This window comes from Schistocerca gregaria, chromosome 8, assembly GCF_023897955.1.
Source record: "Schistocerca gregaria isolate iqSchGreg1 chromosome 8, iqSchGreg1.2, whole genome shotgun sequence".
Lineage (NCBI taxonomy): Eukaryota > Metazoa > Arthropoda > Insecta > Orthoptera > Acrididae > Schistocerca > Schistocerca gregaria.
This window is the reverse complement of record NC_064927.1, coordinates 172,009,791-172,037,059: the sequence shown is the minus strand read 5'-3', so window position 1 is coordinate 172,037,059 and position 27,269 is coordinate 172,009,791. Positions and strand designations below refer to the sequence as shown.

Sequence of the window (27,269 nt, the reverse complement as noted above, 5' to 3'; positions counted from 1 at the left end):
TTTCTTCCACCAACACTGTCTCCTGTCTCTTTCTCTCCTGCTGGCACGGTCTCCTGTTGTTTTCTCAGCAGCCATCTCTCTGCTATTCTCTTCCAACACAAAAAGCGCGAATAATTAGCATGCCAAAAATTTTGATGAGGATGGCAGGATGAGGACTGGAGAAGCTGGTTCCCCTCTTCTCTGTGAGAGTTGTTTAAAGAGTGGCATATTCACTTTTTTATGCTTTTCTCAACTGGTGCCCTTCTTATAACTGTTACAGTAGGGTGTACTACTTATGTGAAACAAATTCTTTAGGTCAGTTAACATTAAAGTTTTGACGGTATATTTACATACTTCGACACATTTACATACTTTCATACATATAAACAACAAATAAGTACACATAAAGGCAACACAAAAGTGTCTCCAATCGAAAGCAATTTCCCTTTACACTACTGTACATAAAAATGGAAAACATTTTTAAGCTAAACGAATGGCAAAAAATGCTGTGTTTGATTTGCAAGTACAAAGAATTACGTATGATAAAATAACTCTTTGTGATATGCTTACGCCACCAGGTGGCACCATTAAATAATTTCCAAGTCAAGACAGCCTACGCAGCCGTGAAATGCCAATTTTACAGAGACGGGTCGCCATATAGTTTTACTAGCTAAAAACAAAATTTGGCGACATCAGAACCACTGTTGCGACAGCAGACTCATTGCCATGCGTTGACTACGTTAGTTGAAATTACATTTACGCCTCAGACCAGATATTATGTGTATGTTTTTCGTGCATTAATACTGTAGCTTTGAAATTCTGTGACTCGGTAATGGATGATGTTCTCTAAAAATATTTCAAGGCTCACGGACACCATCATCTTAAGAATGTCTTTAAACAATTTTCACGATTTTCCAGGAACAGAAATTATAGAAGTGGCCATCCTCACGATTGGTACTTTTAGTGTCCAAAAGTCAGGATTTTTTGTTTGTGTCATGATAACGTCTACATATTTTCAAAAACGGCAAACTGGAGTTTCTAGATAAATGTCCAAAGAGTGTACAGATAACATTTGAGCCAATTTCTATGTTTAATTATTAGGATAATTGTGGCCCACCGTACAGAAATGGCCAAACCCGGGTTTTTTGCGGTTTTCTGCCTTAGTACGGTAACCGTGAAACTCTGTATCTCCTTAACAGATAATGATATCGCAAAAAGTTACAGAGTTGCCTGAGAATATCATCTTAAGAACATATGGTAAACAATTCGATGATTTGCCATGAACAGAAATTATAGAAACGATTATTCTCACAATCCTTTTTGTACCCAAAAGTCATGGTTTTTGAGATTTCTCGGGAATCGCCCAGGAAGCAATAACACTTTTTAAGCTGTCTAAGTCCTACCCTCGACCACACCTAATGCAAAAAAGTCAACTGATTTGCTCAATTAGCTTAGGCTGCAAGAAATGAGTAATGTTTGAATGTTGACCCTGTGCTTCACGATAGCTACAGTATACCTGTTCTTCCGATACATATAGAAATGGTCATTAGGTCAAGGTCTATACAAAACACGTGACCTGTTATCTCTGTGATCAACAGAATTCGAAATAAGCCCGTCTGCAGTATCCTATTTTCACGCTTGGCTTTTAGTACATTTAATTGTTTCAGGGCTTCTTGTGAATATCATTATGCGCACAGCTTCAGATTGGCAGTCTTGGAACGTCGTTGAAATGCTGATGACGCTGATTTTATGGAACTTCTTCGAAATGTTGGGTGCGTGCTCTAAATGTTACTTCAATATCAAAAATTAAATTCGATTCTTCGCTGTAAGTAAATAACAATGAGTATTACTGCAGTTAACATATTATGAAAACAGTTGTTTTAAATATCAATTTTTGTTCCTCCGAAGATGATGGAATAAATATCAACACATAAACACAAGTTTCGCTGTTTGTAGAGTTCCTTACTTTCCATTGACTTTGTGCGATTCGTAGAGTTCACAGTGCCAACCAATACTACTTTGTTTGCTAGCCAGGTTGAACTAAATATGGCACTGTGGAGACAACGACGATAGCAGAGAACACATTAGCGATTATTGTAAAACTCGACAACATCGGTGCCTTCGATAGTTTATGGCGGTTTACTATTGATAGAACGTCAAGTACTGACTGCACACTATCAGAACTTGTCCGAATACTTTAAGGCTAGGTAGTGATATGGGCTGTCGGAAACAGCTACAGATGGGTGCACATGGGGATCAGTCTGTAGTCCGATTTTTGACCTCGCACTCGTGCATTCCTATAATTAATGCAACGGAATGGTGACAAAGACGGCATGGTACCAATGCTGATGGTATTTTTTTTGTTTATTATTGGTACCTCGTATTCAAGTACAGGGAGAATTATAAGGATATGGAAAAGAAAAAGAAAGTGATAATCAGTGGATATATATATATATATATATATATATATATATATATATATATATATATATATATATATATATATATATATATAGCTCTTTTCTATAAGATATCCTAAAACACCGCATAAAATGAGGTTCACAAATCCTGAATAATATCTTCTAAAACGTAAGTAACTTTAAATAAATGACAGATTCTGAGACTTAACATGCAGAAATATGGTAAAAGAAAAAAAATCATTGGAGAAAATCTGCACTCTGTCACGCAAAGTTCATACTCCGGGTTGCATAGTTAGTATTATGGTTAAACTTCCAGTAAAACTAATCACTTCCTGTATTGTGAAACATGATTTGCAAGATACTGCTAAAACCCAAGCTTTTTCTTCTACCGGAAGAGATCTTTTGCCACAACAGACGTTCGTGGGGCAATCTTGGTGTTCAGGTCTGCTTCGGTGGACGGTCCGTAAGTGGTTCTCAGGATCTCCCTCTTACATATCAGTCTAAGATACAATGCGCTTGCCTATTGTCTAAAATTGGGTGGTATACATGTATCGCTAAGTATTTCTGGAACGGAAACCCAACACGAATTGCAGCTTAATCGCTGGCAGGAAAATGCTTGGCAAAGTAAATGAGACGGTTCTTTCTTTTACAATACGTAACAAAACATTTATAGTGGAGCAGGTGAATCCCACTTGGGATATGATTCAATAACTGTCGGACTGCAGCCTACATAGCGTCCATGCGCAGCAATTGACAAAAGTATGGCAACAAAAACACAATCTATTTCCATGCCTAATGCGGTGTACGGGCACCAAGGGCATTCAAAACAGCTTCCACTCTATATGGTTTTGCAAGGAAGTCTTATACCATTCTTCCTGCAAAACAGTGTAAGTTCAGCTTACGATAATGGAGGTTTATAGCGATCACGCACACTTCTTTCTAAAGTAGGCCACAAAGGCCCAGTAATGTTGACATCTGATGACCTTGGTGGCCAAGCGAGATGTGACAATTCATCTCCGTGCTGGCGAAACCAGGTCTTGTACGATGCGAGTTGTGTGCCGTCTTGGAACACAGCATCATCGTTGGAGGACAAATACTGTACCATGGGATAGACATGATCAGGCTAAATGGTCACGTAGTCCTTGGCATTAAAGCTATCTTGGGTGCATGGAATACCACGTTCTGGTTGCCCAAATCATGACTGAACCCCTGCCATGTTTCACTCTTGGCAGCAAGCAGTCGGCATCTTAGTTTTGGGACGGCGTACGCCAGGCAAACTCGGTCAGATGTTGGAAAGAATGTCACACAAGACTCATTCGATCAAATTACTGCTTTCATTGCTCTATAGTTCAGGTTCTGTGACTTCAGCAATACGTTTACGTATTATGGGCATTTGCATCGCTGATGTCTGGTTTTGGAATTCCAGCTCGCCTTGCAATTCCCAACCTACGGCGTTCTTTTCGTGTTGTTTTGGGACTGACAGTGTTATCGAGTGAGCCATTTAGTTCAGGAATGACTTTTACAATTGTCGTTCTCTTATTTTTCGTCGGAATGATCATTTGCCAACATCACTCTCACTGACTTTGCAGGTAACGTTTTTCCGCTTTCCCTGAATGCGGTAGAGATCTTCGATACAGTGGCTCATGACAACTAAATGAAGTCAAAACTAGAGTAAGGAAGGGCATGCATGAAGCATTCAATAAATTCGACTGCAAAGTTCTGTCTACCTACTTGACAGAAAATCACAAAATGTTTTGGTCTTACGTTATATCAGTAAACGGATGACGCTGTGACAAAAATGCCGTGGAAAAAGAGGATGACTGAGAAAAGTTTGAAATACAGATATTCTCTTTAGAAAACTGTTTCACAGAGCAAAATGTGACAATAGTTCCTCCTTCATATAGTCACACGAATGATACAGTGAAAGATATAGAGATAACTGACCAAGGGCTAGTAAAACAACTGAAATCACTTAACAGGCGAAAGACTGACGGGATACAGTTTCAATTTTACAGATTATGGCAAAGTACTTGCCACCTCTTCTAATACCAGTGCACCGTACGCCTCCAGAGCACCGAAGCTTAACTAGTGATAGGTAGCAAGCAAACGTCATTCCTGTATTCAAGAAGGGTCGTTGAACAGACGCGCGCAACTATAGGTCAACATCACTGACGTCGGACTGTTTTAGAATTTTGGAACGTGTTTTATGACATTTCTACAGACCGAAACTCTCCTCTTTAGGAGCCAATATGGCTTCCGAAAACAAAGATCGTGTGAAAATTCGCTAGTACTATTCGTCTACGAATCTCAGAAAGCCCTGCCTACCAGCATTCAGGTATACTCCCTGTTCATTGAATACTGAAAGGCGTTGTACATCTACATGTAAGTACACACACCGCGAGCCACCGTACGATGTTTGGTGGAGAGTACCCTGTACCACTGTTGGTCGTTTCTTTTCCTATCCCACTCGCAGAACAGTAGATGCTAGCATCCACGTATAAGCCACGTTCCTTGACTACCAAAAGACGCTCTCTATCTACATCTACATACACACGCCGCAAGCCACAGTACGATGCGTACCACTACTAGTTGATTCTTTACCTGTTCCAATCGCTGATGGAGCGACTGAGAAAAGATTGTCTATATACCTCTATGTGATCCTTAATTTCTCGTAGCTTACCTTCGTGGCCGCTACGCCAAATGTATGTTGGCTTCCTGCTGTCAGCTTAGAATGCCATTTCTCTTTATCTTCTCAGTTTTGTTCCTCAAAAAGGATGTCACCTACACTCCGGAGATTCCCATTTGAGTTTTCGAAGCGCCTCTGTAAGCCTTGCGTGTTGTTCGAACCTACCAGTAACCAGTGTAGCAGCCTGATTCTGAATTGCTTCCATGTCTTCCTTCAAACTGACTTGGTGCGGATGCCAAACACTCGAGCAATACTCTAGAATAGATCGCTCTAGCGTCCTGTAAGCGGTCTTTTATTACAGATGAACCATACTTTCCTAAAACTCTCCCAGTAAACCGAAGTCGACCATTCTCCTTCACTGCCACAATTCCCACGTGCTTATATCCTTGCACATCGGTTTGCAACATTACGAACAGCTGTCTGAACTACGTGACACTGTCAAGCAGTACACTACTAATGCTGCATTCAAACATTACAGGTTTGTTTTTCCTACTCTTCTGCATTGTTACTCTTTTCTACATTTAGAGCTAGAGGCCATTCATCGCAACAATTAGAAATTTTGTCTAAGTGATCTTATCATCTGACAGTCATCCATCTGAAACCCCTTCGTGTACCATAGCATCATCAACAAACAGCCGCAAATTGCTCCCCACTCTGTCCGCCAAACCATTTACGTATATGGGGAACAACAGCAATCGTATTACACTTCCCTGGGGCGCTCCTGACGATATCCTTGTCTCTGATGAACACTCTTCTGTGCTACCGCCTAATACAGAAAACTCGAGCGTACGAAACATCAGGCCAAGAGTGTGACTGGATTGAAGAGCTTCTAGGAAACAGAATATGGCATGTCGATCATTATGGAGAGAAGTCTTCACAAATAAAAGTAACTTTGGTCGACCTCCAAGACAGTATAACAAACCGGATGCTTTTCACTGTGTATAGCTGAGCTAGTGGATCATGTGGGAAGTTCCATGAACCTTTCCTCAGATGACGATATGTTGCCGGCCGATGTGGCCGTGCGGTTCTAGGCGCTTCAGTCCGGAACTGCGCTGCTGCTACTGTAGAAGGTTCGAATCCTGCCTCGGGCATGGATATGTGTGATGTCCTTAGGTTAGTTAGGTTTAAGCAGCTCTAAGTTTAGGGGACTGATGACCTCAGATGTTGAGTCCCATAGTGCTGAGAGCCATTTGAACCATTTTGAACGATATGTTACGCAAAGTGGTCGTAACCCTGCAAATGGCAGTGAAGTGCAGGAGGACCTGCATAGGATGGGCGTTTGGAGCGGGGAGTGGCAAGAGATCCACAACATAAACTGTAGCGTGTGGCGAATACATAGACAGAAATATCTTTTGTTGTATGATTACACAGTTGCAGAACAATCACTGGAACCATTTACTTCCATAAAACATCTAGGACTACGCGAACGGAGGGCCTGGAACAGAAATAACCACATAAAATAATTGTGAATATGGCAGATGCAGGATTGAGATTCACTGGAAGAGTCCTCATCGAATGTAATCGATCAACAATGGAAGTAGCTCAAATAAAACACTAATTACATATTGCCTCATCAGTCTGGGAGCAGTACGAGGTAGGACTGATAGAGAGAAGAGGTTTATTTATTTTGGTTTCGATAGGCCAGATGCCTTACAGTACAATACACATTCAGCACGGGAAACTTAATTAACATTAAACGGACTCACTTAAATTACAAAGCCAAGAAATGTCACAGTCTGTGAGTCTGTGCAGATCCCCTAGTAAACCGTCCCGAAAACCATGAATGTCACATTCGATTAGGTGCTGCATCGTCTGTATTTCGCCGCAATCACAGTGAGGATCGTCCACGTAGCCCCATTTGGTCATTAACTCGTTGCACCGTCCAACACCAGTTCTAATTCTGTTTAGCGCCACCCAGGTTTTTCTAGGGATGTTGAGGCCAGGAACACGATCAGCCAGGTTCCATTGTTAACATTTGTTTGTTGCCATAGGTGTTTTCATTCTGCTACGGTATCCCTATTGTTTAAGGAGTGGTTCCAGACGGGATTTTTTTGACTTTAATCGTATCGGGCCATGCAGATCAGCGTGTATTGGGATGGTGGTGTTAGCAGTAATTTTTTGAATTTCTCTTTGGATTTCGTGTTGTCTGGGGAGTGAGGGAGGTTCAATGGTTGCAGCCCAGAGAGCCATGGTATTGGGCTAGGTCTCACTGTTCCAGTATTTGTTCGCAAGGTATCATTTAGGCGAACACCTACTTTATTGACGTGTGGACTGTTGGCCCATACAGGCACACAGTATTCTGCAACGCCGTAGACTAGAGTCAAGGAGGAAATACGAAGTGCCGTAGTGTTACTTCCTCAGGCACAGCCTGCGAGTTTCTGGATGATATTGACTCTGCCTCTGAGATTTGGCTGGCGTCCTGCAGATGTTCTTTGAATGTTAGGCTGCGGTCCAGTTTAGCATACAGGTATTTTGGTGCACTTTCATATCTTATATTCTGGCCTGTTATATTCCAAACTTCCTATCCGCTTGTTTGTTATTCAGGTGGATTACTGTGCTTACTGTTTTTGATGCTCTAAGGTTCAGATGCCAGTAGTTATGATGGTGCACCATGTCCAATTGCTCGAATGACTCGCCATGCAAAGCAAGATCAGCGGCATATGCGATCGTCCGTGATTTGAGTTCGGCATATCAGAGATGTACAAATTAAACAGTAAAAGGGCTAGCACAGGCCGGCCGGAGTGGCCGTGCGGTTCTAGGCGCTACAGTCTGGAGCCGAGCGACCGCTACGGTCGCAGGTTCGAATCCTGCCTCGGGCATGGATGTGTGTGATGTCCTTAGGTTAGTTAAGTTTAATTGGTTCTAAGTTCTAGGCGACTGATGACCTCAGAAGTTAAGTGGCATAGTGCTCAGAGCCATACAAACGTATGACCAGCAGCGGAACAGAGGCTTGGAGTCTGGAAGATGTCAGGAGAGAAACATTGGTAAGAACAGAGCCATAAAGGAGGTGGCTCGTATCAACGAGTCATGTGGGCCGTGAATCGAAGGCATTGTTCGATTCTGAAGGGATCAGGAGGATCAGCTTTAATTACATTATCTACTCCCTTAGCCTTAGCTTGTTTTGCCTCTTGTTTAGCTGAAACTAACCAAATTCCTTTTGATTTTGCTGAAGGAAATTCTGAATTAGTTCAGGGTTTAATATTGTTGATGCGCCATCACAGCAGCATAGTGCTCAGAGCCATTTGAACCATTTGGCTAGCACAGACACTTGTGGCAGTCCATTAATAAGGATTCGGGCTTTGCTTGCTTTTCTGTGAAGATTCACTCTGTGATTCGTTGTGGATAGCATATTATAAAAGAGCTGTAATTACTTCTTACATTTGTCTTCTGTAGCAAGCTTATACAGTAACCCTTTAGACCACACTGTATCTTATGCAGCTGCGATATCTATAAATATTACATCGATCTTTTTCTTGTTCTGAAAACCTCCTTCAGTATGCGTGGTAAGCGCCAGGACTTGATCGCAGCAGTTCCTCTTCTACCTGAAGCCAGCTTGATCCACAGATATTGCTGAATATATTAGGTGGGTCACCCTCTTTAGAAGAATTATCTAGAGAAGTTTGTACATCACACACAGCAGACACATAGGTCTGTAGCTCTTGGGATCTCTCTCGTCCTTTCCAGGCTTCAAGATAGCTATTATCTTCGACTCCTTCCATTTGTTTGGGATGTTACCAGTCTCAAGTATGGCTCAGAAAAATTTACAGAGAAATGTGCGTGCTCTTGGACCTAGGTTCTTTGACACTCCGGTAGGATTCAGCCAGGTCCGGCAGCGTTCCTTGATTTGATATCATTTATTTCAGTTATCACTTCATCTTCAGATATTGCTCATAATGTCTGACTATTCTGCGCAGTTCTTCAGTGCTTGAGCCATGGGATTTTTAATGTCCTTCTTCTGCTGTGTAGGGACATGGATCTTCACCTGCCGTGAAAGCCTTCATTCTATGCTGGATCTTGTAGTTTTCAAGTATAACTTAGCTTATTTTATTATAGTCAACAGCACTCTGTTTGGAGCTAGGATGCACATCACTTCCTAATTTTCTGAGAACTCCCCAACTTTTACAGCTGGAATGGCTGAGGTCAGGCTGCTCAACTTGCTCATGGCAACGTTTCCTTCATTCTTAGTCAAGTAACTTGGTCAGTCAGTCTGGAGTCTGGGGATTTCCAGTGTTTTTATATACCTGAAAAAGAGATTCGCATTGTTAGGTAAAGACTGGTACGTTTTCTCTTCTAGCTCCACGTACGATAGTTTCTTGGGCTGCTCGCAGTAACCCGTTCATAGTTCAAAGGAATTGGAGGAATTCTGGTCACAGTTCGCTTCACGCGAGGGATTAGTGGGCTGTCTGTGACTGGTACCTGCAGGCCAGTCTCCACAATGACTGGTGAGTGTTGGCTTTTCGGTAGGATTGTCAAAACAGTTCTCTTTGCTTGCATTGGTATCCCGTCATTACTGGTCGTCACATAACAGAGATCTGGAGAAGGTGAAGTTTTCCATGCATTCGAAATAAATGTGGCCTCATCCTCAGCATCATATATGAGTTGGATATTGTGGACATCAGCCCAATATGCTAGCTGGAGACGTTGGCCGTCATAGGATTGGTATTCCCATCTGAAATGGTGAAAAATGAAATCCCCATTGTACAGTGCTGTGTGGCTTACATCAGGAAGGACAGGAGATGTCCAGTTTTTGGATGGAGGTTTGTACACGTCGACTATCGTTGTCATTTACTTTTATGCCTATGGCAAAGTCATAGGAATAGAGAAGGGAATAGAGATAATCCTAGGAAAAGCAGCATGTCTTTTTACACGTTCATTTAGTAAGCACGGAAGTGTTACGGAGACGTTCAGCCAAATGCAGTGGCAGACGGAGTAAGAGAGGCGTTTTGTACCACGGTGTGGCTTACTGTTAAAATTCCGAGCGCGTACAGTCCTAGAAGAGTCACCCAATATAGTGCTTTCTCCTACGTATACCTCGCGGAAAGATCATGAGGATAAAATCAGAGAGATTCGAGCTCAAATGGCTTATGAGCAATCGTTCTTCCTGTGAACCATACGTAACTGGAGGAAATTGGAAAGTTACCTTGATACACAAAGTACCCTCCACCATACACCAAAAAGTGGCTTGCAGAGTCCATATGTGAATGTAAATGTAGAAATACCAAGCTGTTCGGCTGCTTAAGTTACCGAAGCATCCACGATAAGAACTCCTAGAGTTATTTTCCCACATTAGAGTTCACTCAGCTCCGACGTCATGGAGCACCACTATAGAGAACATTGTTTTTACCGCGACTGACATTTTCCATGTATTGTGCACATTAAACATGTGCCTTTCGTGGCCAAATACAACAGTGCCTCCTGAATGCTAGGCTAGCCTCTGCATTTCCGTTCGGTCAGACATTTCTCGCGGTGTTCCATGTTTTGGTCCAGTCATTGCAGAGAAACGGTGATTCCGTCAGAGATGCTGTGTCAAAATGGAGATAAGACCATCCACATTGTACTTGATGGATAATTTTTGAGTTAGCACCTATAACAACCACAACGCAGCCAAGAGAATAACCTTGTTATAATGGAGAAATTGGTACACATAACAGTATTCCTAGCATCATCTTAGCAGAATGTGATAGCACGTTGCAAATAGAGACCAACTGGGGTGACGTGTGTTGACAGGCCGCGGAGTGCGGTGTGGAGTGCAACCAGTGCGCTGTGAGGCAGGGGAGTGTCAGGTGTTGGTAGCGAGGAAAGCAACAGAGTGAGGTGTGAGTGCATCACTTAGTGCAGCATAAACTCCCACATCCAATGGCCTCCGTCTCACCAGCACATCAGCCGCCTGCGATTTCCTCATCCAGCTCCGCCAGCGATGCGTACCACCACACACCGTGGCATCTGGCCTTTAGCGGACGCTGCATACACAGAAAATTGCAAGAACCTTCATATATAATTACCTCTAGTTATAGCATGGGCTATAGCTGCAGAACTAAACACTAGCTGCAAACGTACACTAACAGAAATGCAAAGTGTTGCACTGTGAACACGTTGATGAAATACTACTTAATTGATACACCAACATTTACATGCTTGTAGGATATTTTCACTCATACCTGAGCTAATTTACTGTTCATGTACTACAGAAGAAACAATTCCTGCAATTGAAGAATGCTGTAAGTATGTGACGGCTATTTGCTTGCCTCTGATGTTACAGTAACTTAGGGAAGAACGAAACGCAGGGCACCTAGAGGATGTGTATGTACAGTTTATGGCCGTACTTTTGGATATCAAGAAAGGTCTGATCTTCGTCTTGCGAGATACAGGAGCACCAGCGGAAGAGTCCACCTCTTGGAGAACAAAAAAGGAGGACATGCTTCTGTTTAAAAGTCTGTGACTGAAAAGTGGGGTACAAGCTGCCTCACTCTACCTTCCTCAGCACCTTTAAAAATTTTCCCATAACTTGCAGTACGCGAAGAAAGTCACGCTCTTTTTAACAGATTATCACTCTCACAAGTTCCCATAACCGTAACTCCTACACACCCAGTTGCCCACTCTTAATCACTCAGTCAGCCTAGTTCATTGTTATTATATTTTAGCGTCGCTCTGTCACTGTCTTCTGTCCCACAGCCACAGACCCATTCTTTCTGTCTTAATAATACTGTATCCTGAAATTGCCATTCTCTCCTTCTTACGCCCTCTTACTGCTACTGTATCAGTCATTCATTCCCACTGCTGCTGTCTCTTCTCATTGTCACCATCTCTCTCTTTCTCGATGTCATTGTCATAGACTATCTTTCTGATTATCACTGGATGTCACCCACCTCCTCTTTCCCCTTCTCGGTCTAGGACTCTGCAGTCATGGACTGTGCGGCTGTTCCCGGCGGAGGCTCGAGTCCTCCCTCGGACATGGGTGTGTGTGTTTGTCCTTAGGATAATTTAGGTTAAGTAGTGTGTAAGCTTAGGGACTGATGACCTTAGCAGGTAAGTCCCATAAGATTTCACACACATTTGAACATTTTTTCTTTTTATTGCTCTCTCACCGATATTGTCTTCTTCACTCTTATTCTAGCACTGTTCGCAGCATTGTTCTGGCATTGTCAAGTACGTTCCACTGTCACTATTTCCCTCCCTTTCTCTCATACTACCACTGTCTCATTCGCTCTTTCTACTATCTTCCAGTATTTTTTACTTTCCCGTCTCTTTCCCGTTTTCACGAATATTTTCGCATGCTAAAATTTTTCGGAAAAATTTTAGAGAGCTGAGGAAGACAGAATGAATCAGCTGGTACCCCGCTTTTCAGTCAGAGTATTTTAAACAGGAAATTATTTGTCTTTCTACGTGTTATGATAGGATCGTTGTTCGCTAGTTGTTTTCCCAGCTGCAGCAGGGTATGTTACTCATACTAAAGTAACTTTACAGGTCAGTAAAATTTTAAACGAATTACTTAAGTGTAATAAAAATAACAGAAACTAATTTTCCACCTCAAACAGGGTTTTATCTGCACAGAAATTCAGCGCTACAGTATGCGGTCCCAGGCCCCTTATGATGATAACAGAGACGCTTCACAGCATATTTCTCTGTGCTAGCACAGTTTATAAACTATTTCTTCGCCTCAGGCCGTTCTTTGCGTGTATAACTACGGTAAATTTGAATCTTTGCATCTGGGAAACGGATAAGGATGTCAAGAAAATTTTCAAGGTTGTTGGACATCAGGCTCCTATGAATACCTCAGTACAATTGTAGCCACTTGTTTCTGATCGGCGTCTTGGAATCCGCGGCTTGGTTTTGGTAACGAAAAACCATGTGTTTGGAGTGTTTCTCGATAACGGATATAGATTTTCAAAAACGGAAAGATGGCAATTTAAATGCCTGGATGATATATCGTTAAAATTTGAGCAATTTTCTGTGATTGATTGGTAAAATAACTGCTGTTGACACACAAAAAATACTGAAAAACGCTTGTCTCGGTTTTCCTCAGGAAACGCCCATGAACAAAATCATGCTTCTACACTCCTGGAAATGGAAAAAAGAACACATTGACACCGGTATGTCAGACCCACCAAACTTGCTCCGGACACTGCGAGAGGGCTGTACAAGCAATGATCACACGCACGGCACAGCGGACACACCAGGAACCGCGGTGTTGGCCGTCGAATGGCACTAGCTGCGCAGCATTTGTGCACCGCTGCCGTCAGTGTCAGCCAGTTTGCCGTGGCATACGGAGCTCCATCGCAGTCTTTAACACTGGTAGCATGCCGCGACAGCGTGGACGTGAACTGTATGTGCAGTTGACGGACTTTGAGCGAGGGCGTATAGTAGGCATGCGGGAGGCCGGGTGGACGTACCGCCGAGTTGCTCAACACGTGGGGCGTGAGGTCTCCACAGTACATCGATGTTGTCGCCAGTGGTCGGCGGAAGGCGCACGTGCCCGTCGACCTGGGACCGGACCGCAGCGACGCACGGATGCACGCCAAGACCGTAGGATCCTATGCAGTGCCGTAGGGGACCGCAACGCCACTTCCCAGCAAATTAGGGACACTGTTGCTCCTGGGGTATCGGCGAGGACCATTCGCAACCGTCTCCATGAAGCTGAGCTACGGTCCCGCACACCGTTAGGCCGTCTTCCGCTCACGCCCCAAAATCGTGCAGCCAGCCTCCAGTGGTGTCGCGACAGGCGTGAATGGAGGGACGAATGGAGACGTGTCGTCTTCAGCGATGAGAGTCGCTTCTGCCTTGGTGCCAATGATGGTCGAATGAGTGTTTGGCGCCGTGCAGGTGAGCGCCACAATCAGGACTGCATACGACCGAGGCACACAGGGCCAACACCCGGCATCATGATGTGGGGAGCGATCTCCTACACTGGCCGTACACCACTGGTGATCGTCGAGGGGACACTGAATAGTGCACGGTACATCCAAACCGTCATCGAACCCATCGTTCTACCATTCCTAGACCGGCAAGGGAACTTGCTGTTCCAACAGCACAATGCACGTCCGCATGTATCCCGTGCCACCCAACGTGCTCTAGAAGGTGTAAGTCAACTACCCTGGCCAGCAAGATCTCCGGATCTGTCCCCCATTGAGCATGTTTGGGACTGGATGAAGCGTCGTCTCACGCGGTCTGCACGTCCAGCACGAACGCTGGTCCAACTGAGGCGCCAGGTGGAAATGGCATGGCAAGCCGTTCCACAGGTCTACATCCAGCATCTCTACGATCGTCTCCATGGGAGAATAGCAGCCTGCATTGCTGCGAAAGGTGGATATACACTGTACTAGTGCCGACATTGTGCATGCTCTGTTGCCTGTGTCTATGTGCCTGTGGTTCTGTCAGTGTGATCATGTGATGTATCTGACCCCAGGAATGTGTCAATAAAGTTTCCCCTTCCTGGGACAATGAATTCACGGTGTTCTTATTTCAATTTCCAGGAGTGTATAAGCCTCTTAATGGGTACCGTAGACTACATATAACGCGAAACAACGAACCGATTTCCCCCATTCCCTAAGGTGGAGATAATGTGAAATCTTCAAATTATGACCCCGTACTGTGGGGTGGATAGAGTAAGTGATCCTTCTTTTGCGTATACAGTTAGTCCCTAGTCGATGGGCTATCCACAATACTTGAAGCTCTCTATCTGTTACCAACATATCACGAGGTAAGAGCCCAGAAAAATACGTTTCTCTGTGCGACGTCTTGGAATATGTTAGTAGCGGATGCTGTCGCATGCATACCGATTATACCGACAGAACGCGCAGACTATTGGCTGCACTGGTACGTCTGGAGGACGACTGGTGACGAGAGATACACAGGACAGCAGTGTAGCAATAAAAGAAGGTACAGGACCGTTGAGAAGGTCTACGCTACGAGAATGGAGGCATGAGAACAGCTGAAATACTGGCAGAGTTTACAGGCTAAGTATCAGCACAAATCGCCAGCAACAAATTACTGGAAGCTGAATTGAGACCACGAGTTGCACAGTGTAGAGCCAGAACTGGGACACTGACTGCCACGAATGAAAGTTAAATGATTTAAAATCGTTTTGTGGTGAACATCTGCACAAAGTGTGATCACTGTCAAGCTGATGCTTCCAGGTATAACAATTGTCATTACCGCCAGCATATTAAAAACTTTTGTTCTCATTCTAAGAAGTTCATGGTAACGTTTACTTGTAGCCCAGTAAAAGTCATGACTATAGTAAGTCTAAGTTCCGTCCGAGCTGTTAGAGGCAAACATCGTCACTGCTGGCCTGAAGTTGATCCATAACCAGTACAGCACTATACTTCGGACGCATCGAAGTTGTAGCTGTAGAAAAAAGAAAAGTAAATGATTAGCATCCTTATATTTAGCTTTTTGTTGCTTTGCATTTTCTTATCCTGTAGGAGGTGTTTTTCAATCTCTTCCCTCGTTCTCTCAAAGCAGCACGTGATCCAAACCTGGTACATATACAGTATTACCTAGCATATAAAAAAATCAAGATGTTTCCAAAGAAGGCCTTGATATTGGAAAGAATTTTTTTTCAGAATGTACGTTTGACGCATAGAATTGCAGGAAAATGAATAATATTTGAGAATATAAATGAAATCAGAGTCCAGTAATCAAATGTGCGACAGATCTTGCCATGAAATACGTGTTGGGAAGAGGGGTGGAAGTATTTCTCATGACGTATTGATTGCTGTGGTCATCATCTATACACCGTCGTTGTGCGGAGTGGCTGCGCGGTTTGAGTCGTTGTATCACCGACTGCTCGGCCCCTCCAGCCGGAGGTTCGACTCTTCCCTCGGGCATGGGTGTGTGTGTTGTTCTTCGCATACGTTAGCTTAATTTAAGTAGTGTGTAAATGTAGTGACTGATGACCAAGCAGTTTGGTCCCTTAGGATTTCACACACACTCACACACACACACACACACACACACACACACACACACACACACACACACACATGCACACGTACACGCACACACACACACACACACACACACACACACACACACACACACACACACACACGCGCACACACAAAACACACCGTGTTTCATAGATGAAAGTTGGTGACCCATTGCACGATCATAAATAACCTGTCTCCATTTTTTCGGTCTTCTACATCTCGGAGTAGCTGGCAAAGGGTTTCATTTGTCTTTCATTTTGTCTGCTCTTTTTGTCGACTTGATGGTCGTCCCTGCAATCATTTCCCTTTAACTTTCCAATGGATGAATATACACATATCAAAAATAATTTTGCAACACACCAGGCCCGCAGAACTCGTGAAGACAGACGTTGACTGTGGATATTGTATCACAGACACAGTCCCTTTGACCGTTCAGAGATGTCACAAAACCCGCACAAAGATGCAAACAACCTCGCATGAGCAGCGCCTATTGGTCGGAGGGTGTTCGACAGCCGATCAGTTCCAATCATTCCGCCAGGAAGGTGGTACAAGTCTCATGTTGTCTGTAGTTGAACCAATACCGTGGTTCGATCGAATCTGCATTGTTACTTTGTGCCAGGAAGGGCCGTCAATAAGGGAAGTTTCAGGCGTCTCGGAGTGAACGAAAGCAATGTTGTTCGGACATGGAGGATATACAGAGAGACAGGAACTGTAGATGACATGCAACGCTCAGTACACCCAAGTGCTACTACTGCAATGGATGACCGCTACCTACGGACTATAGCTTGGAGGGATCCTGACAGCAACGCCACCATGTACAATAATGCTTTTCGTGCCTCCACAGGACGCGGTGTTACGGCTCAGACTGTGAGCAATAGGTTACATGATGCGCAACTTCACTACCGATGTCCATGGCGAGATCCATGTTTGCAATCACGACACCATGCAGAGCGCTACAGATGGGCCCTACAACATGCCGAATGGACCGCTCAGGATCACGTTCTCTTCAACGATTAGTGTCGCATATGGCATCAATCAGACAATCGTCGGAGCCGTGTTTGGACGCAACCTGGTCAGGTTGAAGGCCTTAGACACGTTGTCCTGGGATTGCAGCTAGGTGGAGATTCCCTGTTGTTTGGGATGGCATTATGTGGGGCCGACGTACGCCACTGGGGGCAATGAAAGACGCCCTACCGGCTGTGCAATACGTGGATGCTATCCTCCGGCCGATAGTGCAACCATATCGGCAGCATATTGGCGAGGCATTCGTCTTCATGGACGATGTTTCGTATCCGCATCGTGCACATCTTGTGAATGACTTCTTTCACGATAACGACATCGCTCGACTAGACTGGCCAGCATGTTCTCCAGAAGGGCGGAAATTATATTTATGTTGATCTCTATTCCAATTTTCTGTACCGGTTCCGGATCTCTGGGAACCAATGAGACGGAAAACTTTTTTGATAGATGTATTTTCAAACTTATCATCCCGTAGAAGAACTACGTGGCCAAAGAACAGCAGGGTGTTGGTCTGGCCATACATGATTTTCGCGGTAACCTAATGTATTCGTACATTTCAAAAGCATGAATTCGTTTGCAATCCCCTTCAGTTATTATAGAAGTTTCCGAAATCTCCATTTAGTAACCCTGTTTAGGGCTGGGTCTTTTCAAACCAGTGTCAGCTCCGATGCAGCGTCCCTATCCACAATAGTTGTACGCCCTGCTTACTGTGAAGAGCTATCCTCATCCTGAACCACTGAGCCGAGGTGGATGAAGTGTTCAGATTCTTGATATTGTGATGGTACATCCTTAGCTATTACTCACCGCTGTCAGCTGTCACGATCTACGTCTTTTCCTTATTAACTGACAACTCTAGTTTCCTACTTCCTCTCAGTAGTTCTTTCAGTTCCACTTATGATTCTGTACACAATACGGTACCACCAGCAAATCTAAAATAACTGATTCGAATACCACCCGGCCATGAAGATTTTCCCTCATAACATATTCTCCATTGACATCAAGAGAAATGGTGTTAGATTGCATCCTTTTCTAACGTCTTCGCATCTCAAAAGGTTGAAATTGACTTATCTACCCAGACTGCTACCTTGGTATCCCAGTAGAAATTTCTCATGAGAGTAACAAACTGATCACGAACACCTATTAATGCTAGCACATTCCACACTGTTCGATTCCCGGCGGTGTCAGGGATTTTCTCTGCCTCGTGATGGCTGGGTGTTGTGTGATGTCCTTAGGTTTAAGTAGTTCTTAGTTCTAGGGGACTGATGACCATAGATGTTAAGTTCCATAGTGCTCAGAGCCATTTGAACCTTTTTTTTTAACATTCCACACTTTTTCCGTTGAATGAAGTCCAAAACCATGCCATATTAAAAAAGAGTATTTACGCGGTATTCATGTTCTATGTTTCTCAATAAGGTATGTGACATTGCTCTGGTGCTCCTTTATTATGTAGCCAGTTTGCCTCGGTAGTATTTCTTTATCTAAGTAGGTTATAAGGCGTTCATTGATGACATTCATAAGAATCTTACTATAAAATTTATGAAATAAATCTGCAATAGTCACAATGCTGTGCGTTTGCTTTGTTATAAGGGGGAATCATTAGAGACATGGTCCAGTCTTCCGTCCATGTCCTGGTATTCCACATGATTTTACATGTTTCATGCAGGGTTTCCAAACCCAGACCTCCAAATGCTTCGATCATTTCGGCAGTAATAAGGTCAAGTGCAGGTGCTTTATTAAGTCTCAATTAGCTATGGCTATTCGGACTTCTTGTTTTAAGGTGTTAGGCTACTTTCCCAGTGGAAACCATATACGACCAACATTTCGATTGTTATGGAAGCACAACTTGTTGCAATAAGATCTTCTGTGATCAACAGATAGTCCCTTACTGGTGAGAAGTGTGGCATCTTTGTCTTCTACAACCCATTTTCTTGGTTTGAAGGATGTTGTTTCTTTATTTCATTGAATGCGCACCTGGTCTCGTTGCAGTCCCGGAATTAGTTATGTCGCATGTTTCATTGATATATGAGGGGCGTTAAATGACTAATGCGACACGTTTTTTCCAGGCCGGTTTCCGTTCGAAACAGGCGAAATTTATTGTGGAACATCGTGGGATAATCCCGCGTCAACCCCAATAGCTTCATAAACTTCTAATAAGTGGCGGCGCTATATGTAGGATTTACACTGGCGACTGTGACGGAGGTATATCGCAAGCAGAGAACGGTCATGGAGTTTCGTTGGCGGTATACCAGAGAATTGCATATATTAATAGGCGCTTGCAGAAAGTCTACCGAGATATGAAAGTGAACAAAGGGACAGCGAGTTGTTGGGCTAAGCGTCAGTCATCATCGCAGAAAGGTAGCGCAAACCAGCCCAATCTCATGCTTGCCGGTGGGCCAGACACAGAACTATTGGAACTTGCGGACACCCTCACTCGAGGTGATTGACGAATCGCAATCACACACCTCGCTGCGCAATTTCCCATGTCTTGGTAGTGCTGTAACACTCATCCAGCAGTTGGGATATTCAAATGTGCGTGAGCGCTGGGTGCCTCGAAGGACCATCTGTGCGGGATTTCTTGCGCGTTACGAGGCTGATCGTGACACTTTTTGTCGAACATTGTGCAAGCGTTGAAACATTGGTTCATCACTTCGAACCAGAAACAAAACGGCAATCCACTGAGTGACGACACATCACCTCTCCTACGAAGAAAGAGCTCAAAGCCGCATCCTCAGCCGGCAAAATAATAACGTCGGTCTTCTGGGACTCTGAAGAGATGATTCTGTTTCATGTCTTCCCTCTTGGTGCAACGATTAACAAGTGTATTGTGCTACCCGCAGGAAATCGAGGTAGCGACTTCAGCGTGTTAAATCGTCACAAAAACGTAAACCAATGGCTTCTTCAGCTTCCAAGAATTCTTTCGTTTTGTTTGGCCGTGGTCCATGGAACTCTTCTATCACTGACGTTTCGTCTAAATCTACGTTGGACATCTTCGGATGTACTCCGGGTTGTGCTGAGTCTTGCCGACATAGCTTCTTCTTTTCTGTCAAAATATGGGAATAATTTTAACAGGAAAGAAGAAACTACGAGAGTAAGCGATATATGGACAGTGGCGCTACAGATTCGATCTCAAGTTTTTATCTTTGACGTACTATGGTCGATAGTTATATTTTATCATTGACAAGGTTTATCTCTACTATCAAGTGAAATCCATACCACGCCGACTTTCCACGTATTTAGGCCGTTCTTCGACGTCCAACTCGTCAGTCGGCAAGACTCAACACAACCTGGAGCACCTCCGAAGATGTCCAACGTAGCTTTGGACGCAACGTCAGGGATAGGAGAGTTCCATAGACAACGGCCATACAACCTGGAAAAATTCTCGGCAGCTGAAACATCCGGTCGTGAAAGCCTTCATTGTATGACAACAGGTCCTTCTTCATGAAAACCCAAGGCCTGACGCAAATCTACGCAGGCGAGATGTACTTCATTCGACGGTTCTTTCTGGTCCACCCTATAGCCTGGATCTCACACCTTCCGATTTCCACCTGTCGGGCTCAATTAAGGATGGACCCCGCCGGAAGCGGCACGTGGATGATGATGAGATTATTGATGCAGCAAGACGTTGGCTCCGACGTGACTCAGTTGAGTGGTATCACGCGGACGTACAAGCCCTACCAGTACATTGGCGTAAGACAGCCGCCTTGAGTGGAGATTATGTTCAAAGATAGCGTTTTGTATCCGAAAGAGAGGGGAATAATACTGTGTATTGGAATCCCCAATAAAACCAACCTACCTTTTGACAAACAATGTGTTGTTGCCCATCGTAACTATTCATGTCTATTAGGCAACTTCGTTTCATTAACGCAGAGACATTCGAAACTCGATTAGAGCACCATGACGTTTCTCATACGCCGACATTGTTACCTTGCACACTGCAATGTTTCACTCCGCAATTCGGAGCCGTATAGTGACAGACTACTGCAGATATATGGACGTGTAGATGGTTAATAACGTATGGTTTATTTAAAAAGCTTTGAGAAGTTCCATAAGAAAAGTATTACTTTTCAGCACGTCCTCGTAATTCCGCTCGGGGAAGATTGCTTTTGTGCTTTGTACCTGGGTATTTTTGTTGCACCACTTTCAGCTGATATACAATTAAAATACGTCACCAGGAGGAAGGAATTAACACACTGAAATGATCTGCCTTACCAGCTGACATTAACACCACTGTGACTGCTATTCCCCTCGGGGAAGATTGCTTGTGTGCTTTGTACCTGGGTATTTTTATTGCACCACTTTCAGCTGATATACAATTAAAATACGTCACCAGGAGAAAGGAATTAACACATTGAAATGATCTGCCTTACCTGCTGACATTAACACCACTGTGACTGCTTGCTACCAGCGTAAAGGTGCAACGCTTCATGACAAGGGTCCTCCTCCCACACTACGTGACGTGAAAGGGACCATAACCGAAGAGTGGCAGAAACAAGCAGAAGCGAGTCTGCCACCTTGTAGACACCTTGACAAGGAAGAGCCAAGCATGTTACTTTGGTACCTTCGCCTTGGGTCATAGAAGATGCATTGATGGCAGGGGCCAAGGTCACGGTAAGAAAGGCGGTTCCACCGCAGGCGCCGATAGCTGCATCACAACAGTATCGGCCACGGAAATTGGCCACCTGGGGAACTACTGGGTTGGCAACAGGACCATCTGAAGAGCAGGTGGAGACCAGTTCTCCTCTGGCAGCCACGCCAAGCAGATCTTCGTCAGTTAAGCCGGGTTCACACACGCAACGAAAGTATCGCCACAAGCTGATTAAACGGCTGTACATATTACTAAATAAGATGTTTTGGAAACATAATAAATATAAAATATTACTTACCAAAGTGTTTCTCCTCTCTTTTGTATCGACTACATGTTTTAAGAACCGGTCTGCAGCTTCAACGAGCAAGGCTGGGTTTATAAATACCGTCTGTAGACGCACCACTCTTAAGTGATTTCAGTACTTTTTTATGTTCATTGATGTAAGCATTTCGAATGCTTCCAATTTTTAACTTTGTTGTTGCTACATCAATTCCAGGTACATATTCACGCATACTGTTTACTATTTCAATTAATGCAGAATCTCTCAAATTTCTGTCTTTGTATGATTCGCTTTTGTGGTTCCAAAGGCATTCTCGTTCTTGATCTCAATCTCATAATTGTCTCTGTTGACCACTTTTTCGACTTATTAATAGCAAACACACAAACAGAAGCCTATTTGCGAACGAATACGCACTAGAAAGGTTTGAATCCAGCCGCGAGGTAGCAATCGAATGACGTTAATCGATTGTGGAGAAGTCAAAATGGCGCGACAAAGTAGAACCAAGTTCAACTTTTTGTGGCGTGACAAAAGTTGCGCTGCTTAAATGGCGCCACCGAAAACTAGGAGTTCACACATGCAACTACAAAGCAAGTGCAGTTCGCCTTTCCCAGTGGCGATACTTTTGTTGCCTATGTGAACCGGACTTTACGCAATACCACCGTGAGCTTACTGCCACTTCCGCTGGACTCTTAGTAGGATATCGATTCGCTCATCTGTACTGTCTTGTTCCGACGACAAGTGATAGATTCAGAAACGTCTCGTTTGGACACCTGTTCTACCATAAACTACGGTGCGTGGGAAACTAAAATTGTTCATGTGCCATCGACTGCATCCTTCAGTACATGTTGCACTTCTGGAGTTTTGTGTACTAAGACCTGACGTATTAAATGACAGCAGTGCTTTAACCAGCGTCTTTCAAATAATTTATTTTTAGTTGAGGTGTACGTCAACGGCGAGGTGCCAGGACACTCGGTATTCTTACTGTCCTCTTCTAAAGAATGTTACAATCTCTGGATGGCTAGTGAAGGTACATGTATAATCTTCACTTTAGACGAATAGCTGCCTGACCAACCAGGTGCTAGTGGTGGAGCCGCCAAACAAACGGTTTGCTTCTGGTCTCTACCACTGATGCCTCTTCGTTCATCGACGGCAAAAGTTTAAGAAACGGGCTTTAATCTTCCTTGTCATACTGCCTGTACAGTGGTACAACCGCTTCTGCTCGTTTCTGCTACTCTTCAGCTACGGCCCGCTTGATGTCACGCAGTGTGTGAAGAATAACCTTGTAATGATGCGTTGCACTATGGAGGAATAGCTACCTAACCAATCAGATCTCAGAGCGCTAGAGTTCGTAGATAGCGTGCCCCATGTAGACTGCGGTGACCAAGGTACTTAGTGTTCCGTATTCTCTGCTTCTGTAGGGCGCTGGCAGTACACGCACCGTCACGATGGTGTGTAAACGTTGTAAGATGATTTCTGTGACGTTCCATTTCGATGGTTACTTCCGTGCTGCAACACTTTGGAATTTATGCTGAAACGATTGCCAGCAAATGCAGCAATATTTCAAATCATTGCAGATTTTTCAGTTTCATGGATATGCTTTCTTTTGCGTACAAGGGTGTGACCCATTGCTCAAGGAGAAGCTGTTCCAGGTTTAAAGAATAATATCGGTATTTCCTTTCTTCATCCGTGAGTGTAGGCTATGGAGTAAGTAAACTTCCTACTTATTTAACATTAATACTTCAATTACGTATCGGATGAGGTACTGATTTTTCTGTAATATTCGTGTTTTGTGGTACTGCACTCCACGTTCTGTGTTGTAGGACGACAGTAATCTTCATATAGCAATTTCTTAGCGAATTATTAAATAGCAACACGAAGTCATTCCAACGTCCTCATGATTCATTTCCACCCCAGTGTCATTTATGAAATTTGTAACGCCTTTAATTGTGGTTCTCTTGTACTCTTATATGCACATTTAAAACTTCAGCTGACTTGAGCAAGAACTATGAAAAGCATTTTGCCTTCAGTAGACTCGTCATTAAAAAGAAGCTGCCACCATCAGCAAAATTTCTCAATTCCTTGCAAATATCTTACAGCTAGTACAAGGTAAGTTGGTTTGTCGAGAAACTCGAGACTTCATGCTGATCCTAAATATGTATGATGCCTCTCGTATTTCAGGTTCATTTGTGAACAATTCAGATGGTCCACAAAGTGAAGTCACACGTTTTCTTTTTAGAACGGAAGTCACAAAGAGACTTAAAGAATTTTCCGAGGAATTAGGTGTGATAATAATGTTACAATGATTTGAAACATATTTCAAGCCAACCCTCCCCCCGCCCTTATATTCTTCGTTTGGCCCTGAAAATTCTCTACATTTATGAATGTATGAATCAAACCGAAGTCTTATGATGTCAACATTCCTTACTGGGTTAAAATATTGCAAAATAAAAAGCATAATTTCACGGAATTTATTTTCTTTGAGATTTAGCAACTACCATGTACAAGATGGAGCGAGACAATATTGAATTTTACGCAAGAGTCAAAAATGATTCAGAATTACGCGGATGTGTAGGTCCCCACATATACACTCAGTCCTGAGAGGTCAACTCTAATTTTTACGAGGGTAAGTACAGAAAGCTTCAATTCGATCATGAAAGTAAATTCTTTCTAAATGATCGTTAATATTATCACTGTTTTGCAAGACTGCAACTGACTATAAGTTAGCAGTAATTACATTTCTTCTTCAATGAATCACAATGTGGTGGAACGAATGTATGGAAGAAAGGAAAGAAAGCATCTTCCTCAGCAGGTCCAACCACTACACACATAGTTGTACAATAATTATACGGCAGAGAAATTGAGACACACTCCTTACATAGGTCCGCAGCTCGTGGTCGTGCGGTAGCGTTCTCGCTTCCCACGCCCGGGTTCCCGGGTTCGGTTCCCGGCGGGGTCAGAGATTTTCTCTGCCTCGTGATGACTGGGTGATGTGTGATGTCCTTAGGTTAGTTAGGTTTAAGTAGTTCTAAGCTCTAGGGGACTGATGACCATAGATAAGTTCTAGGGGACTGATGACCATAGATGTTAAGTCCCATAGTGCTCAGAGCCATTTGAACCATTTTTTGAACTCCTTACATATGTTTAAATATCTTATGTTAATGACTCCTGCGAATTGTAGATAGTGCCACAAGAGGTCAGAAATTACTGAATTATTCAACTGACAACAGTAAATGAATGTAATCGCTGCTACACTGTTGTAGTGTCTGCACTGCGTTATTATTATTATTATTATTATTATTATTATTATTATTAGTGGAACTAGACACACACAAAGCATTGATAGCCCGAGGTATTCCAACTTCTGCCAGTTCAGAAGAAAGGAGTCCAGCAATCAGGTGTGTTACAAACATTATACTTAAGTATAGTGCTCAAATTTTAATTTGGTTGGTTTTAAACAGGGTTTCAGGGTGTGCATGTAGCAACTGTCGATAGGAAGAGTGGTGCAAAGGAAGCATATTCTGTACCCTCCCTGTGGACAGTTAATTTTGGTTTCGGGGAAGGAGTTTTAGGTAGCACTTGTGATGCACTTACAATTGCTTCGTCATTCTAGAAAAAGATAAAAATAAGCAGTGCCAATTGTCTCACGGACCCACAAGTCCGTTTTTTAGCAAAAAACTTACGGAAACTAAATATCGTTTACCCCTTCGTGATTTTAAATATATATAGGTTCAAATAAAATTTTGTTTCATTTTAAACTTTATTTTGCCTCTAATATTGATGACGGTGGCGGAATGAGGAAGGGGTACTAGGTATTGTCGGATTGCACTCGTGGGTAATGTCCACAGAAAGGTTGGGAGCCATTCATCTAGGGTCACCTCCCCTCCTTGTCTCCAAGCCCGAGCGCTACGACTGCTAGATCAGAAACAGCCGCCAGCCATGCCAGACTCGGCCGGCGCCTGGTGTACTCACTGTCTTCCGGCCGCAGCTGCCTGGCGCCTCGCCTGGAGGCGCGCCGCTCTGCTGCATCCTCGCCGCCGCCCCCGCCGCCGCCGGCGACGCTGCCGCCCCCGCGCCGCCCCCGGCCGGCGAGGCTGGAGCGCAGTGATCCGACGCGCTCTCGCACCGCGGCCTGGGCGGCGGGCGCACACGGGCAGAGCGCCGCCGCGATCTCCAGGAACTCCTTGCGGAAGTTGTCGTTGAGCCAGCCGTACAGCAGCGGGTTGGAGCACGCCGATGACATGCCCATCATGTGGCACACCGCGTACGTCACCAGCATCGCCTGCGACCCGCTGAACGGGTTCCACACGTCCACCTGGGAATCACGCCAGCTGGGTACAGTGCTGATGGACGATCAGGCGGAAGTAGGGGAGACGCAAACGAGTGGGGTACCCAATGACCGCCGCATGCATATTGATCGCATTCATTTTCAAAATTAGAATTATACTAATACCTTCAGCTGCTAACGGGCGTTGATATACCGGGTGGTCAAAAAGTCAGTATAAATTTGAAAACTGAATAAATCACGGAATAATGTAGATAGAGAGGTACAAATTGACAGACGTGCTTGGAATGACATGGGGTTTTATTAGAACCAAAAAAATACAAAAGTTCAAAATCTGATTAGAATAGCAATAATTAGCATAACAATGTAAGACAAAGCAAAGATAGTGTTCTTTACAGGAAATGCTCAATATGCCCACCATCATTCCTCAACAGCTGTTGTCGAGGAATAATGTTGTGAACAGCACACTAAAGCTTGTCCGGAGTTATGGTGAGGCATTGGCGTCGGATGTCGTCTTTCAGCATCCCTAGAGATGTCGGTCGATCACAATACACTTGCGACTTCAGGTAACCCCAAAGCCAATAATCGCACGGACTGAGGTCTGGGGACCTGGGAGGCCAAGCATGACGAAAGTGGCGGCTGAGCACAATATCATCAACAAACGCCGCGCGCAAGAGATCTTTCACGCGTCTAGCAATATGGGGTGGAGCGCCATACTGCATAAACATCGTACCTTCCAGCAGGTATTTATCAGCCAGGCTGGAGATGGTGCAATTTTGTAACATATCGGCTTACCTCGCGCCCGTCACGGTAGCAGTTACAAAACCAGAATCACTCATTTCCTCGAAGAAAAAAGGCCAGATAACGGTAGATGAGGTAATTCCAACCCCTACCGTGACTTTCTCGTCGTGCAATGGAGTTTCCACGACAGTTCTAGGATTTTTGGTAGCCCAAATTCTGCAGTTGTGGGCGTGACAGATCATCAGAGTGTGAAATGAGCTTCGTCGGTCCATAACACGTTACTAAACCAATCGTCATCTTTCTCCATCTTTTGAAACGGCCACACCGCAAATGCCCTCCGCCTCACTA

General features: G+C 44.0%; 1 protein-coding gene across 1 annotated transcript in view; it reads right to left on the bottom strand.

Moving 5' to 3' along the window:
* The window catches only part of LOC126285100 (neuropeptide F receptor-like), a 363,066-nt gene that overhangs the window by 243,328 nt on the left and 92,469 nt on the right, over nucleotides 1-27,269 (bottom strand). Inside the window, exon 5 of the mRNA XM_049984425.1 lies at nucleotides 25,868-26,210. Within this exon, the coding sequence (XP_049840382.1) occupies nucleotides 25,868-26,210 (343 nt within the window). The remainder of the gene's footprint in view (nucleotides 1-25,867; nucleotides 26,211-27,269) is intronic.